Below are 15,742 nucleotides of genomic sequence, written 5' to 3' on the forward strand. Positions count from 1 at the left end.
CACTGCCACTCTTTCCAAGTGCATAGCCCCCTACAAAATCCAATTCATGCAGAGATCAATCAAGGGTTGGGAGCGGATGAGTCACAGGCATCTGGGGGGTGACGTTCTGATTTTAACTCTCATTGTTTTTTCAGCATACAAAATATACACAACTTAAGCTAATTTTATTGAACACTGCCATAACAAATCCCTCTTGTTGACTGCTCTCTGCAGAGGGCTTTAAAATAAAAGTTATAGCTATTTAACTGTTTTGCAGCTCAAAGAGTGCAACTGAGACTGATCTTGACTAAAGTGTAGTAGTTTGCTGAATATAACTTTGATGTAACTGCTGACTTCTCAAAATACATGCACCTCTAAGAGCTGTTGTTACATCTCTAGTGGCAATAGCATATATTTGCAGTACTGAGTAGTGTTGGGTTCCCTCCCCAAGGTTCTAGTTGTCCCTGCAGTACTCAAAGTTTTAGATCAGTTATCCAGTTATAGAGCCTCAGGCTCTATATAGCATAGATAGCATGCTACCTGAGATCAAAACAAATACCAAAGTAGTAATTTAGGCACGCAGCAAATATCTAAAAATAGGTTTAGACTGGTAAACTTATATGATTCATAGGTGAGTATATCAACCATCAAAAACTCTGGCTTTATTTTCTATAACAACTCCCAGAGAATTAAATATAGATCTAGGAGGCTGCAAGCATGAGCATCATAACTAATTGTTGTAAGGTAAATTATGATGGAAATCTACATCATGCCTACCATCACCAGTAAATGCAGGATAGCTTATCCCTTGCTGAGAGAAGGACAAAGAGCCTCGTGCTTACCACAAAGTGAGGTAATTCCCAGAGCTAAGCACTGTGGTGGGGCTAACACATGGGGCAGATCCTCACTGACCCTGCCATGACTTATCTGAGCACCCATATCCTACACCAAGTGTGTTGTCTTAGTAAAATATGGACCATGAGATCTAGTCCCAGATGACTTTCCAAATTCTTTTCAGAAAAGGCAGGACTGGCCTCCGAGAGCATTTAACAGCATAAGCCAGTTGTGTCTCTTGTGTAGCATATTTCCATGTTTTTGGTGCAGTATGCAGGGAAGAGAAATACCACAGTCATATAATATACACACCTTGCTTCTTACCCATTAATTACCAGGAGCAGTTCTAAACTCATTTTATACAGAAAGCAGTTTATATTTATGTGAGATTAACTTGTCCTTGATTTTCTTAAATTTGGAAATATGACAAAACAGCTACACCACTACTTCTTAGACATCTTGTAAACTGCTTTAAACATTTACAGCACCCTGAATGCTAAATGTTAAATATCATGATGCCAGGCTAAGTGCTATTGGTGCAGTAGTGAAAATGGCAGCATTATGACAACATTCTCAATGTACTGAAACCAATCACTAAAATATTCCTGTTTGTTTCCGTATAGCACAACTAAAAGCAACTGGCAACACACAGATGCATCTAGCCCAGTATCTAGAGAATAAAGACAAGTTTTTGTAACTAATTCTGACTTCAAATTTCCATACTGTGGAAAGTTTTCTTCACTGTAAAGTACTATTCAAAATTATATGCCATGTTAGAAGTGCCAGGTAAGCCTCTATTACTGCTGTGCAATACAAATGAGAAACAATGAGCTTTGCTTAGTACTCCATTGGAATACTGCTTACTCCGCTTCAGATTAATTTGCATTTAGATGTAGGAATTTTACAAATGTGATATGACAGCTCGAAATATTACTTTTCCCACTTGGACAAATGTCAGGAAAATGATCTATCTCCATTCAGAACAGCACCCAACTGCACTGTTGCCTCCACTAAGATGGTGTCTGATGTCATTCAAACAAACAGATGCATTCATTTCTTTCCTAGCATAAAAGAAGAAATATTTGTAAGTGACAGCATATTTATCACTCTGCTAGTGCTAGTTTCATCCTTGTATCCTATTATTTTTCTCAACCTGTTCAGGTATGCCAATCTGAAACCTTGCTCAATAAACATTTACGTTCCACGCTGCTTAATACATCCAAATACTGTTGGGGTCTTACCAAGAAATTTCCATGAAAATTAAATAAATGGAGGGAGTGCCATGTTATTACTTATTTATTTAGCATCATGAAGAACACAGCTGTCCTGAACTTGGATCAATAATAATTCCTTAATGAAAATGCAGGTCACAAACAGAATGCCCAGTCAGAAACAACTGCCTTCTAAACTAATCTTCCTTACAGATGAGTAAATTCACTAAACAACACGTTAAACAAATACTATCATGTTTACTTTCCACAATGCAAGAAAGGCAAAAGCTGAGAAGCATTCCCAGGCACAAATAAAACACAGTAATTACTTTTTTTTAAACAATTGTAAAAGCAATAATACAGTGTTTTGCATCTTTGACTACCAGTACTAAGCAATTAACGGTGCACAGTAAGCTGAATGTCAAATAAATACTGCAGATTATTTGCTGCTGTTTATGCCTGTGCAATGCAATTCTGATTTTCTGCATATGTCCCATTCCATCAGGTCATATCAAATCGTGTTTTGTCAGTGTTTACTAATTCAGCCTAAATCCAGTCACGTGACACACACTTCAATGCACTTAGTATTAAAAAACACTTTCTGTAATTCCAGTTATTTTCAAATGTGAATAGATACATCCGATTACCCAGTGACTTTCATGTCAAGTTTATTGCATTTCGAGCACATTTTTACTTTAGGTATTGAGCAGTCATTTAAAATACTATTCCCTTTTACTTTTAAATTGCAACCCACTAACTACTGAAGAGTTGATTTCCTCTCTTTGTAAGAGGAGTGACTTGGGCTAACGCTAATGGGAATTATTGAGGCGTACCATTAAAGTACTAGACAGCCTTAAGTTTCTAACAAGCCTAAGAAGTACTACTGTGTCACAGACTATTTTGCAAAAAGTAAAATCTTAGCAAAGGAATGTAGGCAAAATTTCCTTCTACCCTGCTATGATTAAGTCTCATTTCAGTTGTACACATGGGACAACAAAAAATTAAATATGTACATTATGTTCTGTAAGCCTAGTTACATCCAGAAAAACAGGGAGTGGGGGAAAAGAAGCGGATGAAGAGAAAAAAAATAAAATTAACTGGTTTACCTGATACTGTACAACACTTTTCCAGTTTTAGAAATCCTCAGCAACTTGTTGTCTGTCGTGACGTCATGGAAGTTGGCTCCCTTCTCATTGGCAAAGAATAAATCCGGCTTCCAAATAGAGTCCAACATAGAGGGATCCAAATCCAGAGAATCATCGGGATATTCGCTGTAAGCCAGACGTGAGTCGTTCCACTGCTGTCTCAAAAAAATGTTCACTCTGTAGTCCTACAGAAGTGCCATGTAAAAAGGTTACTAAGCCACTTAGCAAAACTGGAAGCCCACTTTAGCTTTCTTTATGCTCTTTGACTTACTACAGTACCAGCATTACAGCAAACATTTATGTTATCCTTTGAACATAAGTTGTCATTTGAAAATAAAGCAGTCTAAAGGCTGTATTGAACCAAACAAACACAACTGGTACATTTTCCAAATCAAAATTACTTCAGTGATGAAAAAAATATTAACTGCAACCTCCAATATTAAATATAACCCTCTTTTAAATGCTATGGATTAACTCAGAGGTACTTAGAAAGTCAAAAAGCATTGCAGATAGATATATAAAATTTCAACAAAGATTCTATAAAACTACTAGTTTAAATAAATTTCTTCCAGTATGTAAATCAATTATTTCTAATGTACTCATGAATAGTTGCTAATTCCAGTGAAGCCAGATTTGTATATAAGAAATTAAATCAGCACTTCTTATTTACTGTTTGTATCCTTTTTCTATCTACTGTATGCTTTTCTCTGTATGTTCCTTCATTCACTCCTCCCTCTCTGCATCCCATTAAAATTGTTCTAATTGCATTCTTCTGCTCGGTGGTCTGCTAGTCACAACTGGGAAAGGCAGCAATTATTTAGAGGTTCATTTAGAACCAACGTTAACGCTATGTCAAGAACTGGCTGTTAAAGGGGAGTGTGAAAAGAGCTTTTAGGGTCTAAACTCTCTGGAGGGAATGGAAAGATGCTAATGTTTACTCTCCTTATCCTGAATTTCCAAAGTCAGCAAATAAAAGCTTCATCTCCCCCAGCTTTCCCTGCAGTTATAACATATTTACCTGAAATTACTACATTTAACTTGCTTGTGAACACTGTCTGAGAAATACATCTACTCTTCCTCTAAAAGGAAAATATTTAATAATATTTATATCAATTGTATTCTCTGAAGGAGTATGTTAGCAAATAATTCTTCCAACTGTACAAACCCCTCACATTTAGGATTTGCTTCATGGTAGCAGCAGTACTTTAAAATGACAGCACTGTGCTTTTGACTTGCACAATGTATGAGTTGACTTGGGTTTAGTTAGGCCACTGAACTGCATAGTCTAAAGAACTTAGCATCCTTGAAATGTAAATATTCTCATTCTGATTAGAGCTGCAGAAAACAGCTTGCCCAACATGCAGACTCTGAACGAGCCCCTCCAAGCTTCAGCGTTTCCCACCCTTCATTCAGTAGGTTGGTGACGAGGTGTGCTGCTGCCCTGACAGAATATTTCTGACATCCAAACTGATTAAGATTTTGAACCCTATGGGATGATGCTTTACAATCTCACTAGGAACGTGATTTTTCTTGCCCTCTTTATCATTTTCATTTTGCTCTTGGGTAGATGCGAGTCAAAACAAGAATGTCTACTAATCAGAGCCAGACATTGTATTCTGGAGAGGTCTCCAGAATAGCACATTTAGTAAAGATACTTACAAAAGCCTATATCTTTTTTTCACAAGCCACTGTACTTTTTATGAGGGTGTGGTTTCATACAGTTAAGGATCAAATAGCTACTTGCAGTTCTGAGTTTATGAAATGTCATCACATCTTATGAGGATACACTAACGCTAAGCATACTTTCCCATGTTTCTTGGTCTTAGAAACTGAGTGTCTTGTAAGTTTATATGGGACAGTTTTAGTTTTAAAGCAAGGAAAGCACTTGATTTTCATTCTGCAGAAAAGAAGGCAGGAGCTGTCATCAGCAACTGCTGATAGAATAAAATAGCTACAACTAGTTGTGCAACTGCCTTTAATTTTTCTTTGAAATAAGATATACAGTGAAGTCTATGGAAAGCAGAGGGATTTCTCCCCCCATGACATAGAAATCGTAAATCAGTCAAATCAGTAAATTGTTTTGAAATATCTAAAATAAATGTGCTTTCATAAACTTCAGTAGTTGGTGATTTAGATAACAAAAAACGGTCTGCAAATCCTTATTCATAGAAGAGCTTGCATATCATGATATATATTATACCAAAAGCATAAATAATACCAATAGGATTACACTATCTTTTTCAATATGTACCTTCATAAATATATCAGAGCCACCAGACTGATACACTTAGAGATGCTTTCTCTCTGCAAGCTTTGTTGTTAGAAACAAAACAGCACTGAAACCTTTGTTTATGTCTGATAGGCTTTGCATATATATATATGTATAGATATATTAATAACAAATAAAAATGGAAATATGATGTAACATGTACATCACAAAACCCTCATTGCTTTTTTTCTCCTATGCTTGTGGTATAAGCAGCTGAAAGGGATGTGTGTTTACACAGTCAGACCTAATCATGTGCAGAATTTTGAATTTACTTTTCCTGTGCTAACATTGTAACTATCTTCTGAAGAAAAATTCTCCTGAGAACGGTATCACAACACAGAGCTCAGGCAGACTACAGTGTGTATCTTGCAAGTTCCTGAGGGTAGAAGTGGGTGGACTGTAGTAAAGCACTCCTACACGACCACGAGTACACCTGCTCCACAAATTCTTTCTGACAGCACCACTGCTCTGAACGAGGAGTGTGGACCTGAAGATTCAATCTCAGTTGCAACACCGATGCCAGTGATAGCTCAAGGCAACTCAGATAAAAAATTTTCCTCTGTTCTCAAGCCATAAGATCAGGGTAATACTAAAACGTACTTAAGGAATATTCATCCAATTAGTTTTAGTAGATCTATCTGAAGATTCAGGGACCCTATCCACAGATATACTTAGTATTTGCTATAGAAATCTAGAGATAAACGGTCTTTCAGCAAACCCACGGCCACCAGGTTCACTCCCCAGAGCTTCAGCAAAGCTCTGGGTTCCTTTGGCCTCAGGCACTGCTGTGGCAGGGGGGTGCTGGGGAGCCCCGCTCCATTTTTTGTGCTATTTTCTGCCTCTGAACTGATGGTCATCTTAGATCTTAGCCTTCCTCCCATCTTCCCCTCCAACAGCCCAGGTATTGAGTCAGAAGTCTGAGGCAAACAGCAGATTTAGCTGGCCTTCCATGCATAGGAGGGGCTTACCAAAGGGAATACTGTCCCTCTCAAAATCCTAAATATGAATGGTAACTGAAAAGTAGTGGTTTAATCATCTATTTCAAGGCCATGTGACAGAAAAGCACTTGGTTACTTATGTACCTAAGCACGCAAGGTATCCCCAATGGCTTCAGTGGGAGTCTCCTATGCAGTTAAAACTATACATGTGAATTAATCAGGATCTAACAAGCTGATTTGTAATTCTGTTTTTTCTAGTGGGAAGATAATATCATACAGACAGCCATAACCAAGCCTTATTGCTCCTAAAATTTTAAAAGGAACAGCAAATTTTTCTGCTAACAAAAGAAATCAAAACACAACTGGAGTTTGATGCATTTACCACAACAGAGAACCTGCTGCACAGTGTCAGTCATTGATTATAGGGCATAACGACAATAATAATGCCCTCACAGTTAGTCATTTCTGTAATTAACAATTAGCTCATCAATGTGCAAACTGCTCTTAGCTTCTCCTACAGCTGATAGCTAAAAAAACCTGGTCATTAGCAACACTGAACATCTGAATTCTTTGGGACTCTGCCCAGCCTGATGTAGATTACTCATCTGTGATACTCAACTGCAGTCATGCTGTACAGTGAATTTTCTGCTGACTATTGCATGTGTGAATGCTTCCAAAAATAGATACAGAGCTTACTGGCATAATTACTTTATTCAGTGAAGTTACTCAGGAACGTCTTTTTCTCTTTCTTTGCAACTTAGGGCTTAAATGAAAGACAAGCGAATCAATGAAGAAAATTTCCAACAATTCCATCTTGACTCTGATGTGGTCTTTTTTTTACTATTTTTATTTTGGTATAATATACATCATCCTAATATGGAAGAAAACCATTTATTTTGGGAAAAAAAAAATCAATTGTGATACTGTGCCATACTTGCATTATAGTGCAGGAAGACATATGCATTTTGTTTCCCTAGATTTTTGGGAACAAAACTCATGAAGACTCTATGGAATTCATCCATTTGGAGAGAGCCAGCACAAAATCCTGTTTTATTTCTGAATGAAGGGTTTTAGCTTTTAGAAGAATATACTGGACGTAAGAGTTGTGCTGGCTTTTCACACAGGGATGAACACACATCTTGGTGTCCATCCTAATCAGAAAACAGAAGCTACTCCTGCTGATGTTATTGAGAACCTGGCTTACTGAATTTAGTTGGTCTGGGACTGTAATCCTGTTTGCCATGTTCATTTCTCCTACTGAAAGCTTCTCTAAACAAGTTTTCATCTCCCAAGTTTCCAATGAGCTACTGTAGATCGTCCAAGTTATATTCTGATAATGTCCCTTCAGCACACATACATGGTTTCACTAAGCATTTCTGTGCTCTGAGACAGGACCGTCTCTATCGAATTTACAAACCAGGGTTTTAAACGAATCTTTTAGTTTTATGTCAAAACCATCAAGAGCATTTTATAGGGAAAAATGAATCCTAGGAGTCAAACAAAACTCATTATTTATCACAAGGGATGCCAACATTTTTACCACATGACTACATCTGTTTCAGAAAGGCAAAGTAGATGGAATAGTAATTGATGTCTGCCTCTCGGAGTAGTTTTAAAACATCCTAAAACTAGTCACAGTAGTCATTAAAGAAGTGAGAGCATTAAGAAAATCAATATCAAACCATTGAACATCATCCAAGAGAAATATTTCCACTCTTTCGGCAGATATTATGAACAAAGCAAAATAAGAAAGCCAATAGTCTTTGTTTTCATCTACTTGAATGTTTGCCTGTTTTCAGCAGAATGTGTTAATGAACATTGGAAAGGTGCACATTAACATATTTGATAGAAGGTAAAATGCAATGAGGGGATTTAATCAAAGCAATGAAGGAGACTAATTAATGCAATCAGCATTAAGTCGTGCAAATATTTTCATTGAATGCCATCTTGTAAAGCCAGTGACGTGCAGGATTTTTGCTACTTAACGCTATGCTGATGCCTCTACACGGTAGGATCAACAGACATGGCTGGGTAAAAAAGGCTACATTCATACCTATCTTCTCAGAATCTTTTAAACATAGGAAAACAAATGATGTTTTCCAAAACACTGAAAATTAAGTCTGTTGATAATTATGTTGCATCAAGATATGTTTTTTCCTGTCATTTTAAAATTGATTTTAGTTTTCTTTTAAGGTGTTTTTAAAATATTACAGATACATACTCTAAAGCATTAACTTATCTGTTTATTTTATAGCTCTGTGTATTATAGCTTGTCATTTATAGAAGAGTCTTTCCCACACTATTTAAGAAAGCACCCTGCCTAACAATAAGTTGCCCTTTATCTCTAGAAAACATTAAATAACAGGGTGATTTTAAAAATGAAAATATTTAGGAGCAGATTTGTGTTCCTACATTCCTTAGGTACCACTTTCTAAAATGATGGCATGAATTACAATTGAATTTAAATGAAGTATTTGAATATTAAATAAAATAATTAAGTTGGGCTAAATATCTGCTCTTCCTTCATAATGCAGAGATTGCAAGGCACTATCTCTACAACTACCTGAAAGGAGGTTGTAGCGACGTGGGTGTTTGTCTCTTCTCCCAAGTAACAAGCAATAGGACAAGAGCAAATGGCCTCAAGTTGCACCAGGGGAGGTTTAGATGGGATATTAGGAAAAATTTCTTCACCAAAAGGCTTGTCCAGCATTGGAACAGGCTGCCCAGGGAAGTGGTTGAGTCACCGTCCCTGGAGGTATTTAAAAGACGTGTAGATGTGGTGCTTAGGGACATGGTTTAGTGGTGGAGTTGGCAGTGCTAGGTTAACTGTTGGATTTGATGATCTTAAAGGTCTTTTCCAACCTAAACAGTTCTATGATTCTATCTATCCCATTTTATTAAAAAATAGTTCTCTGGTATACCTTAAGTCCTTTTCTGGGTAGCAAGTTCATTTTTAGTTACCAAGAACTCAGTCTCACAGCATACTAAGCACCTCTATTGCCTCCGGCTTCAGCAAATACAGAAAGACCTGGACGCTGTGCAGGAATCCCCGGAAAACAGAATTGTGAAACTACATTGCAATTCCTTTAGAAGTGTCCACAGCTGTCCATAGTGTCCTGAGGCAATTAAAATAACTCTTGCAAAATTTCAATGAAGGTGAGAGCACCCATTTTTAGTTTATTTTGTGGCAGCTGTGACTTGAAGAGTTCAAAGTCATGCTGGAATTTGTCACTAGACTCCTTCTAGAATGGGTTTAACCCACTTCTTGATAGCACCTGATAATTATTATGGGGTTCTCACATTATTATAAGAAAGCCATCAAAAATCTCTCTCTGGACTAACCCCAATAGTGAGGTGTATATATGCTTGAATAAATAACTGATTTTTTTTGTTCATTGTTTGAAAAAGAAGATTTAAAAACTCAGCATCTTTTTAAACAGACTCAAAAAAATATTTTTCATTTTTCTTAGCAAATATTCAAAAAAAAAGAAAATTCACTTCTAGACTAAAAAAGAAAAAATTTGGACTAAAATTTTCATTTCCGTTTTTTTAGCTTGACTTCGTTAATCCTAAATTTGGGCAATTTTTAAAAGAAATATCTCATCTTGAAATGAAACCTTGAACTATTTGTTTTTATAGATATCAAAATTAAAACTCTGACATTTTCAGTTTGGCCTTGTTTTTTGACTGATAGCGTTCTTTTTTAATTCAATCAAAATACACATTTCAGTCAGCTGGGATCCCTTCATTTCCTAGTAGCAATTTAACCCTCAAAATACCCAAGTCCCCTTATAGCTATACGTTTTAGTCATGTAACTCAAGTTATGCATTCACTTCAGTTCCTGATGTGGCTGCAATTCACAGAGATTTAGCTAAGTTAAACAAGACCATTCTGGTAGCTCTGTCAGCACAGCCTGCAGCAGCAGATAATTCAGCATGTGGTGTAAGACCCACTCAAAATATGGAGTGCTTGGCAGGGAGCCCCACAGCTGAGCTCCAGCCATCCCTCTGCCTCTTCAGTGCTCATGAACCTGAGAAAGCTGGTTTGTACACACCTCTATTCGCTGCCATCACAGTCGCTACAGACTATGGTGCAGTCACTACATATGTATGTTTAGACTTGGTAGTTGAGTTTAATAATTTATATATCTCTTTATGTAGTTATTTTATATTTATTTTCTTTTAATTCGGCTGGTAGGTTTTCAGTAGCTTAATAACTTATTAAATGTCTCCCCATCCTTAAGCATCTCTATTCTACATCACATCCCACTCCTTCACAAGATGGCTTCAATGACCAGTCCCACTCACCATTGTAGTTTCTGCTATTGAACCAAAGCTGTTGATAAATATGTTGCAGGTAACATTTACAGGAGGACCTGCAAGTTGAACAATAAATAGAAAAATTGACAGGTTGTGTTCATGACATATATTAAGTATTGTTGTTCTCTTGCCAATGGCATCATAGCACTTACCATTGTGGTTTCTGTGACTGATCCAAAACTGTTGATAAAAATATTGCAAGTAACGTTTACTGGAGGACCTGTGGAATGCAATAAAAATGTTGCAATATACATTGAAACAACAGTACAGAACCCTCAGCCTCCGTACAATCTGGTACAGATGTGGCTGAAAACAAGTAGAAAGTGAGTTTTCCCAAACAGATCATGTAAATATCGATCAAAAGAAAAACATTACCGACACTAACTTAATTAACCTAGTTTCATTGGAAGTTGTTATATAAATACACAGAACTACATCCTTGCATTTAAGGATTTATGAGGAGAGTTGAGTGAGGGCATAACAGCTTTTTCTTTATCCACAGTACCAGGGCAGAATATGCTTTAGCACTGCAACCACTCCTCTCTCCCTGCCTTCTCAGACTTAAAATTAAAACATTATCTCTCCACACCTATTCCACTCTGTATGCAAAGGCTTGCCACTGAATATCCCAGCAAGGGCCACTTTTCACATTGACTCTAGTCCACTGAAAATGGACTTAGTTAAGCAGCTCTTTGTGCACCTGATCTGGAGATGTCTGCCTTGCCATAAACAAATATTTTAGCAATTTCTGTTCTGGCTTGACACAGCTTTAATTAAATAGCTATTTGTAATCTCTTCCCTCACACCTCTTTTCCTCCTATTCAGCAGTCACTGACATGTAGCAGAATGAATGGGGACTTAATATTTAATTAGTTGTCTATTAGCCTCTTAGTTTTTTTAGGCGTGATGAAACAAACAGGGGTTCTCAATTGAATTGAAAAGGATTAGTGTTAAATGCCTGAATTTCAGTGACACAAAAGTTGATACAAGCATTGAGTATCAAGTACTTTCTTCTCTCTTTTCTCATTATTATTTTTAATCACATAATTTTCCTTATATCAAAAAATTCAGTGCACAGAATATAAATACCTACATTTAGTTTCATATTTCTGATCTGAAATCGCTTTACAAAAGATGGAAACATTATTACTTTCTTTTCTGAAAAATGGAAAGATAAAGTAATGTGCCCAGTGAAACCCACTGTCAGCTTCCTGAGTGCTAGACCACCCACCTTCAAGGAAACAAACATGTTGGTTTGGGGAAGAAAAACCACAGGAGTAATATGTTTTGAGGTTATTAAATTCCAATGAAGTGTGTTGTTCAACTCAGTTTTTGCAACAATTGTTTTTTAAAAAAACTTTTCCCTTTTGCATTGTCAATGTGTTTTCTCTTTCAACACTAAGCTAAAACAAGCCAAATAGTCTGCTGTTCTCCCTCCATAGTATAATTTTTTTCCTTTTTACTTGATGATATTTCTACTAGCTGGGCAGCTTGACCAACATATTTATCTAAATATAAACAAACAGAATCACTGAATCATTGAGGTTGGAAGGAACCTCTGGAGATCACCCAGTCCCCCCAGTCCATCTAGTCCCAGAGCAGGGTCAGCTAGAGCAGGTTGGTCAGGGTAATGCCCCATCAGGTTTTTTAATATCTCCAGGGATGGAGACTCCACAGCTTCTCTGGGCAACCTGTGCCAGTGCTCAGTCAACCCTCACAGTAAAAGTTTTTCTTATGTTTAAGTGGAATTTCCTGTGTTTCTGTTTGTGCCCACTGCCTCTTTTCCTGTAACTGGGCACCACTGAGAAGAATCTGCCTCCATCTTCTTTACTTACCCCCCATCAGTTATTTATGCACATAGATAAGATCCCCCTGAACCCTCCCTTCTCCAGGCTGAGCGGCCTCAGCAATCTCAGCCTCTTCTTGTATGACAGATCCTCCAGTCCTTTAATCACCTTTGTGACCCTTTGCTGGGCTCATACCAGTAAGTCCATGTGTCTCTTGTGTTGGGGAGCCCATGGCTGGATCCAGCACTCCAGATGTGTCTTAGCAGTGCTGAGCAGAGTGAACAATCCCCTCTCTCAACCTGCTGCCAATGCTCTGCCTAATGCAGCCCAGGAAGCTAGTGGCCTTCTTTGCTGCAAGGGCACATTGCTGGCTCATGTTCAATTTGGTGTCCACCAGGACCCCCACAGCCTTTTCTGCAAAGCTGCATTCCAGCTGGTCATCTCCCAGATTGTTCCTCCCCAGGTGCAGGACTGCATTTCTCCCTGCTGAACATCGTGAGGCTCCTTTTGGCCCATTTCTGCAGCCTATCCATGTCCCTCTGAATGGCAGCACAATCCTCTGGGGCATCAACCATTCCTCCCAGTCTTGTATGTCCTGCAAACTTGTTGAGGGTGCACTCTGTCCCATCATCCAGGTAACTGATGAAGAAGTTAAACAGTATTGGCCTAGTATCGACCCCTGCAGGACACCAGTAGTGACTGGCCTCCAGCTGGACTTTGTGCTGCTGATCACAACCCTTTGAACGTGGTAATTCAGTCAGTTTTCCATGTACCTCACTGTCCATTTAGCTAGTCTGTTCCAATAGTTTGTCTATGAGGATGTTGTGAGAGACAGTGCCAAAAGCCTTGTTGAAGCTGAGATAAAGAATATCCACTGCTCTCCCCTCATCCATGCAGTCATTGGAGTCAAGTCATTGCAGAACACTGTTAGCATGGTCAGGAATGATTTCTCCTTCATAAATCCATGCTGACTACCCCAGTCATCTTCCTGTCCTTCATATCTGGAAATGGCTTCAAGGAGGATTTGCTCCAGGCTTTGAGGTAAGGCTGGCCAGCCTCTAGTTCCTGGATCCTCCTCCTTGTCCTTTTTGAAGATAGGAGTGACATTTTTTCCCGTGATGAGGAGCCTCCTCCAGTTGCCATGACCTTTCAAAGGTAATTAAGAACGGTCTCACAATGCCATCAGCTAGCTCCCTCAGCACTTGTGGGTGAGTGCTTCCTGTGTGGTCCCATGGACTTGTCTGTGTCCAGTTTGCCTAAATGCTCTGTAGCCTAATTCTTCTCCACTGAGTTTTCCTTGATCTGGACTTTCTCACAGGTCTCAGGGACATGGGATTCCTGAAGACCAGTCTTATCAGTAAAGACTGTGAGGTGAAGGAGGCATTGAGTGCCTTCGCATTTTCCCATGCTCATTGTCAACTTTTCTTTACTCTCATGGTGCTATCTTGCAAAAGCCGCCACATGTGAGCACCACAGCTTTCAATTCGTGAATGCCAGCAGAACCTAGTAAACATGCTTACCTGTGTTAGGAAAACATGTTTACATATGTTAGGAAATACGCTACTGTACCACAGACTGCAGTTCAGATGTACACTAAGTAGGTACATGCTAGAGCACTGTATCTTACAACAAAGCAAATATCTCCCTCCGTTTCTCTACTCAGTTGTATAACATCTTTTACTTGCCTTCTGATGGCAGATGTGGAATAATATAAGAACTCAGTAAACCTAAGTACTGCCAGCAAAACGAGTCATGTTCTCTTCATCCTCAGAGTTTTCTGGAAAGAGCTTTATTGGTGAGATATCACCAATTCAATTTTTTTCTGATCATTTATATTTGTTTATAGACATCAAAAGTGTAATGCAAGATTTGCAACCTAATGAGAACAGAAGATACTTATCAGAGGATCTTAAAAACTAACATTTGATCATATAACTTACAGATTCTAAGCTAAAAGTCAATCTTTCTCTTAAAGTCAGTCTGCTAGTGATGGGGTTTCTAAATGTGCATAGGAAACACAAGCCAAATGAAGTAGATAAGAAAAAGATTACTAACTGAGCACTGAAGTTTGCAGTGCTTTTATTCTTTTTTAATTGATCTTTTTTTTTCTACTGTTGATACTATTCCAGTGGGGAGGGGGTGTATAGGTGTTGTACATCTTAAGGAAGAAGTGCACTTTAAAAAGGGCACACAACGTCACTTTTTCCAATGAAGTATATCACACACTTCATCCTATAAGATTTTTCTAATCTCATAGTTAATTTAAAATGAAAGCAGTAAACTTCTATGATGTATAGCCAAGGTTTGAGAACATAACCTAAACCTCTTCAAAGGCAATGGAAACATTTAATTTGACTTTACTGCCTAAAATCTAAAAAGAGTTGACATTACCTCTAAAAAATTAAGCAAAGTATACTTTATAGTGAAATCTTTTTTCCCCCTAGTTTTCCATTTGTCACCTCCAATGCAACAAGGTAATAGTCCAGGTGCCTTTCAGGCACGTTCAAGATAATCAAAGCCATTTTCGAGTCATAAGGAAAATGTCTGTTTCTTGAAAGGACTCAGGCAAAAAAAAAAACCCAAAAGCCAAAACAGGTAGCTAATGCTCAAATCCACCAGAAAGTAGATGTCTGGTATTCTGACAAACAGCTAAGATATCGCTTCTGTTCCCTGCAGCTCTGTTCCCTCTGCTTCCTGGGGGGGCTGCTGCTGCTGCCAGTCGACGGGACTCTCCAGTACACTGCCTTTTTGAAAAGCCCTGACATTACAATGTCTCATACACCTCTGTGACTTCAGGGCACTTAGCACAGAAAGTCCTCAGCACTCATCTGCTCACCTGACCCACAAGAAACGCTGAAGATACTGAATATTCCCCTGAATTTGCTGTGGCATATTGCCTCATAGCTCCGGTGCCAAAGGTGGCTGTGGCCTTGCCACCGTCTGGCTAGAGAGTCAATCCTTTCCTTGTCAGCTGCCAGAGGGGGTGAATCTGCCCCAATGCGTGGGGGAGTCCCCATGCTGAGTGGCGAGTGCTGAAAGATGTATGCTGAGCCCCATCCAGCTGCTAACTACAGCTTTTGCTGCATATTCTCCAGTATTGATAACACATGTCCCCAAAGCTTCCTTCATTTGGTAGGTTCTTGAGAAGATTTACTTGTACTCTTGCCCTGGAGATCATCCTAACTGCAACTAATCATATCTGTACTCCCACATCCATCCCAACTCTGCCTTTTTGGTGTATGGTTTCCAGGCTGCACAT

The 15,742-nt window shown here is 38.5% G+C and overlaps 1 protein-coding gene across 2 annotated transcripts in view; it reads right to left on the reverse strand.

Annotated features, from left to right (window-relative positions):
• The window catches only part of GLRA2 (glycine receptor alpha 2), a 127,966-nt gene that overhangs the window by 94,916 nt on the left and 17,308 nt on the right, over window positions 1-15,742 (reverse strand). The window contains exons 3-4 of one of the 2 annotated variants that reach the window (XM_072852856.1): window positions 10,685-10,752; window positions 3,131-3,354 (exon numbers count right to left, since the gene is read on the reverse strand). In XM_072852856.1, coding sequence (XP_072708957.1) covers window positions 3,131-3,354; window positions 10,685-10,752 — 292 coding nt within the window. Of the gene's footprint in view, window positions 1-3,130; window positions 3,355-10,684; window positions 10,753-10,848; window positions 10,917-15,742 lie in introns of both variants that reach the window. The other variant, XM_072852848.1, reaches the window with a different exon arrangement.

Source organism: Ciconia boyciana, chromosome 1 (assembly GCF_034638445.1).
Source record: "Ciconia boyciana chromosome 1, ASM3463844v1, whole genome shotgun sequence".
In the NCBI taxonomy this organism is placed as follows: domain Eukaryota; kingdom Metazoa; phylum Chordata; class Aves; order Ciconiiformes; family Ciconiidae; genus Ciconia; species Ciconia boyciana.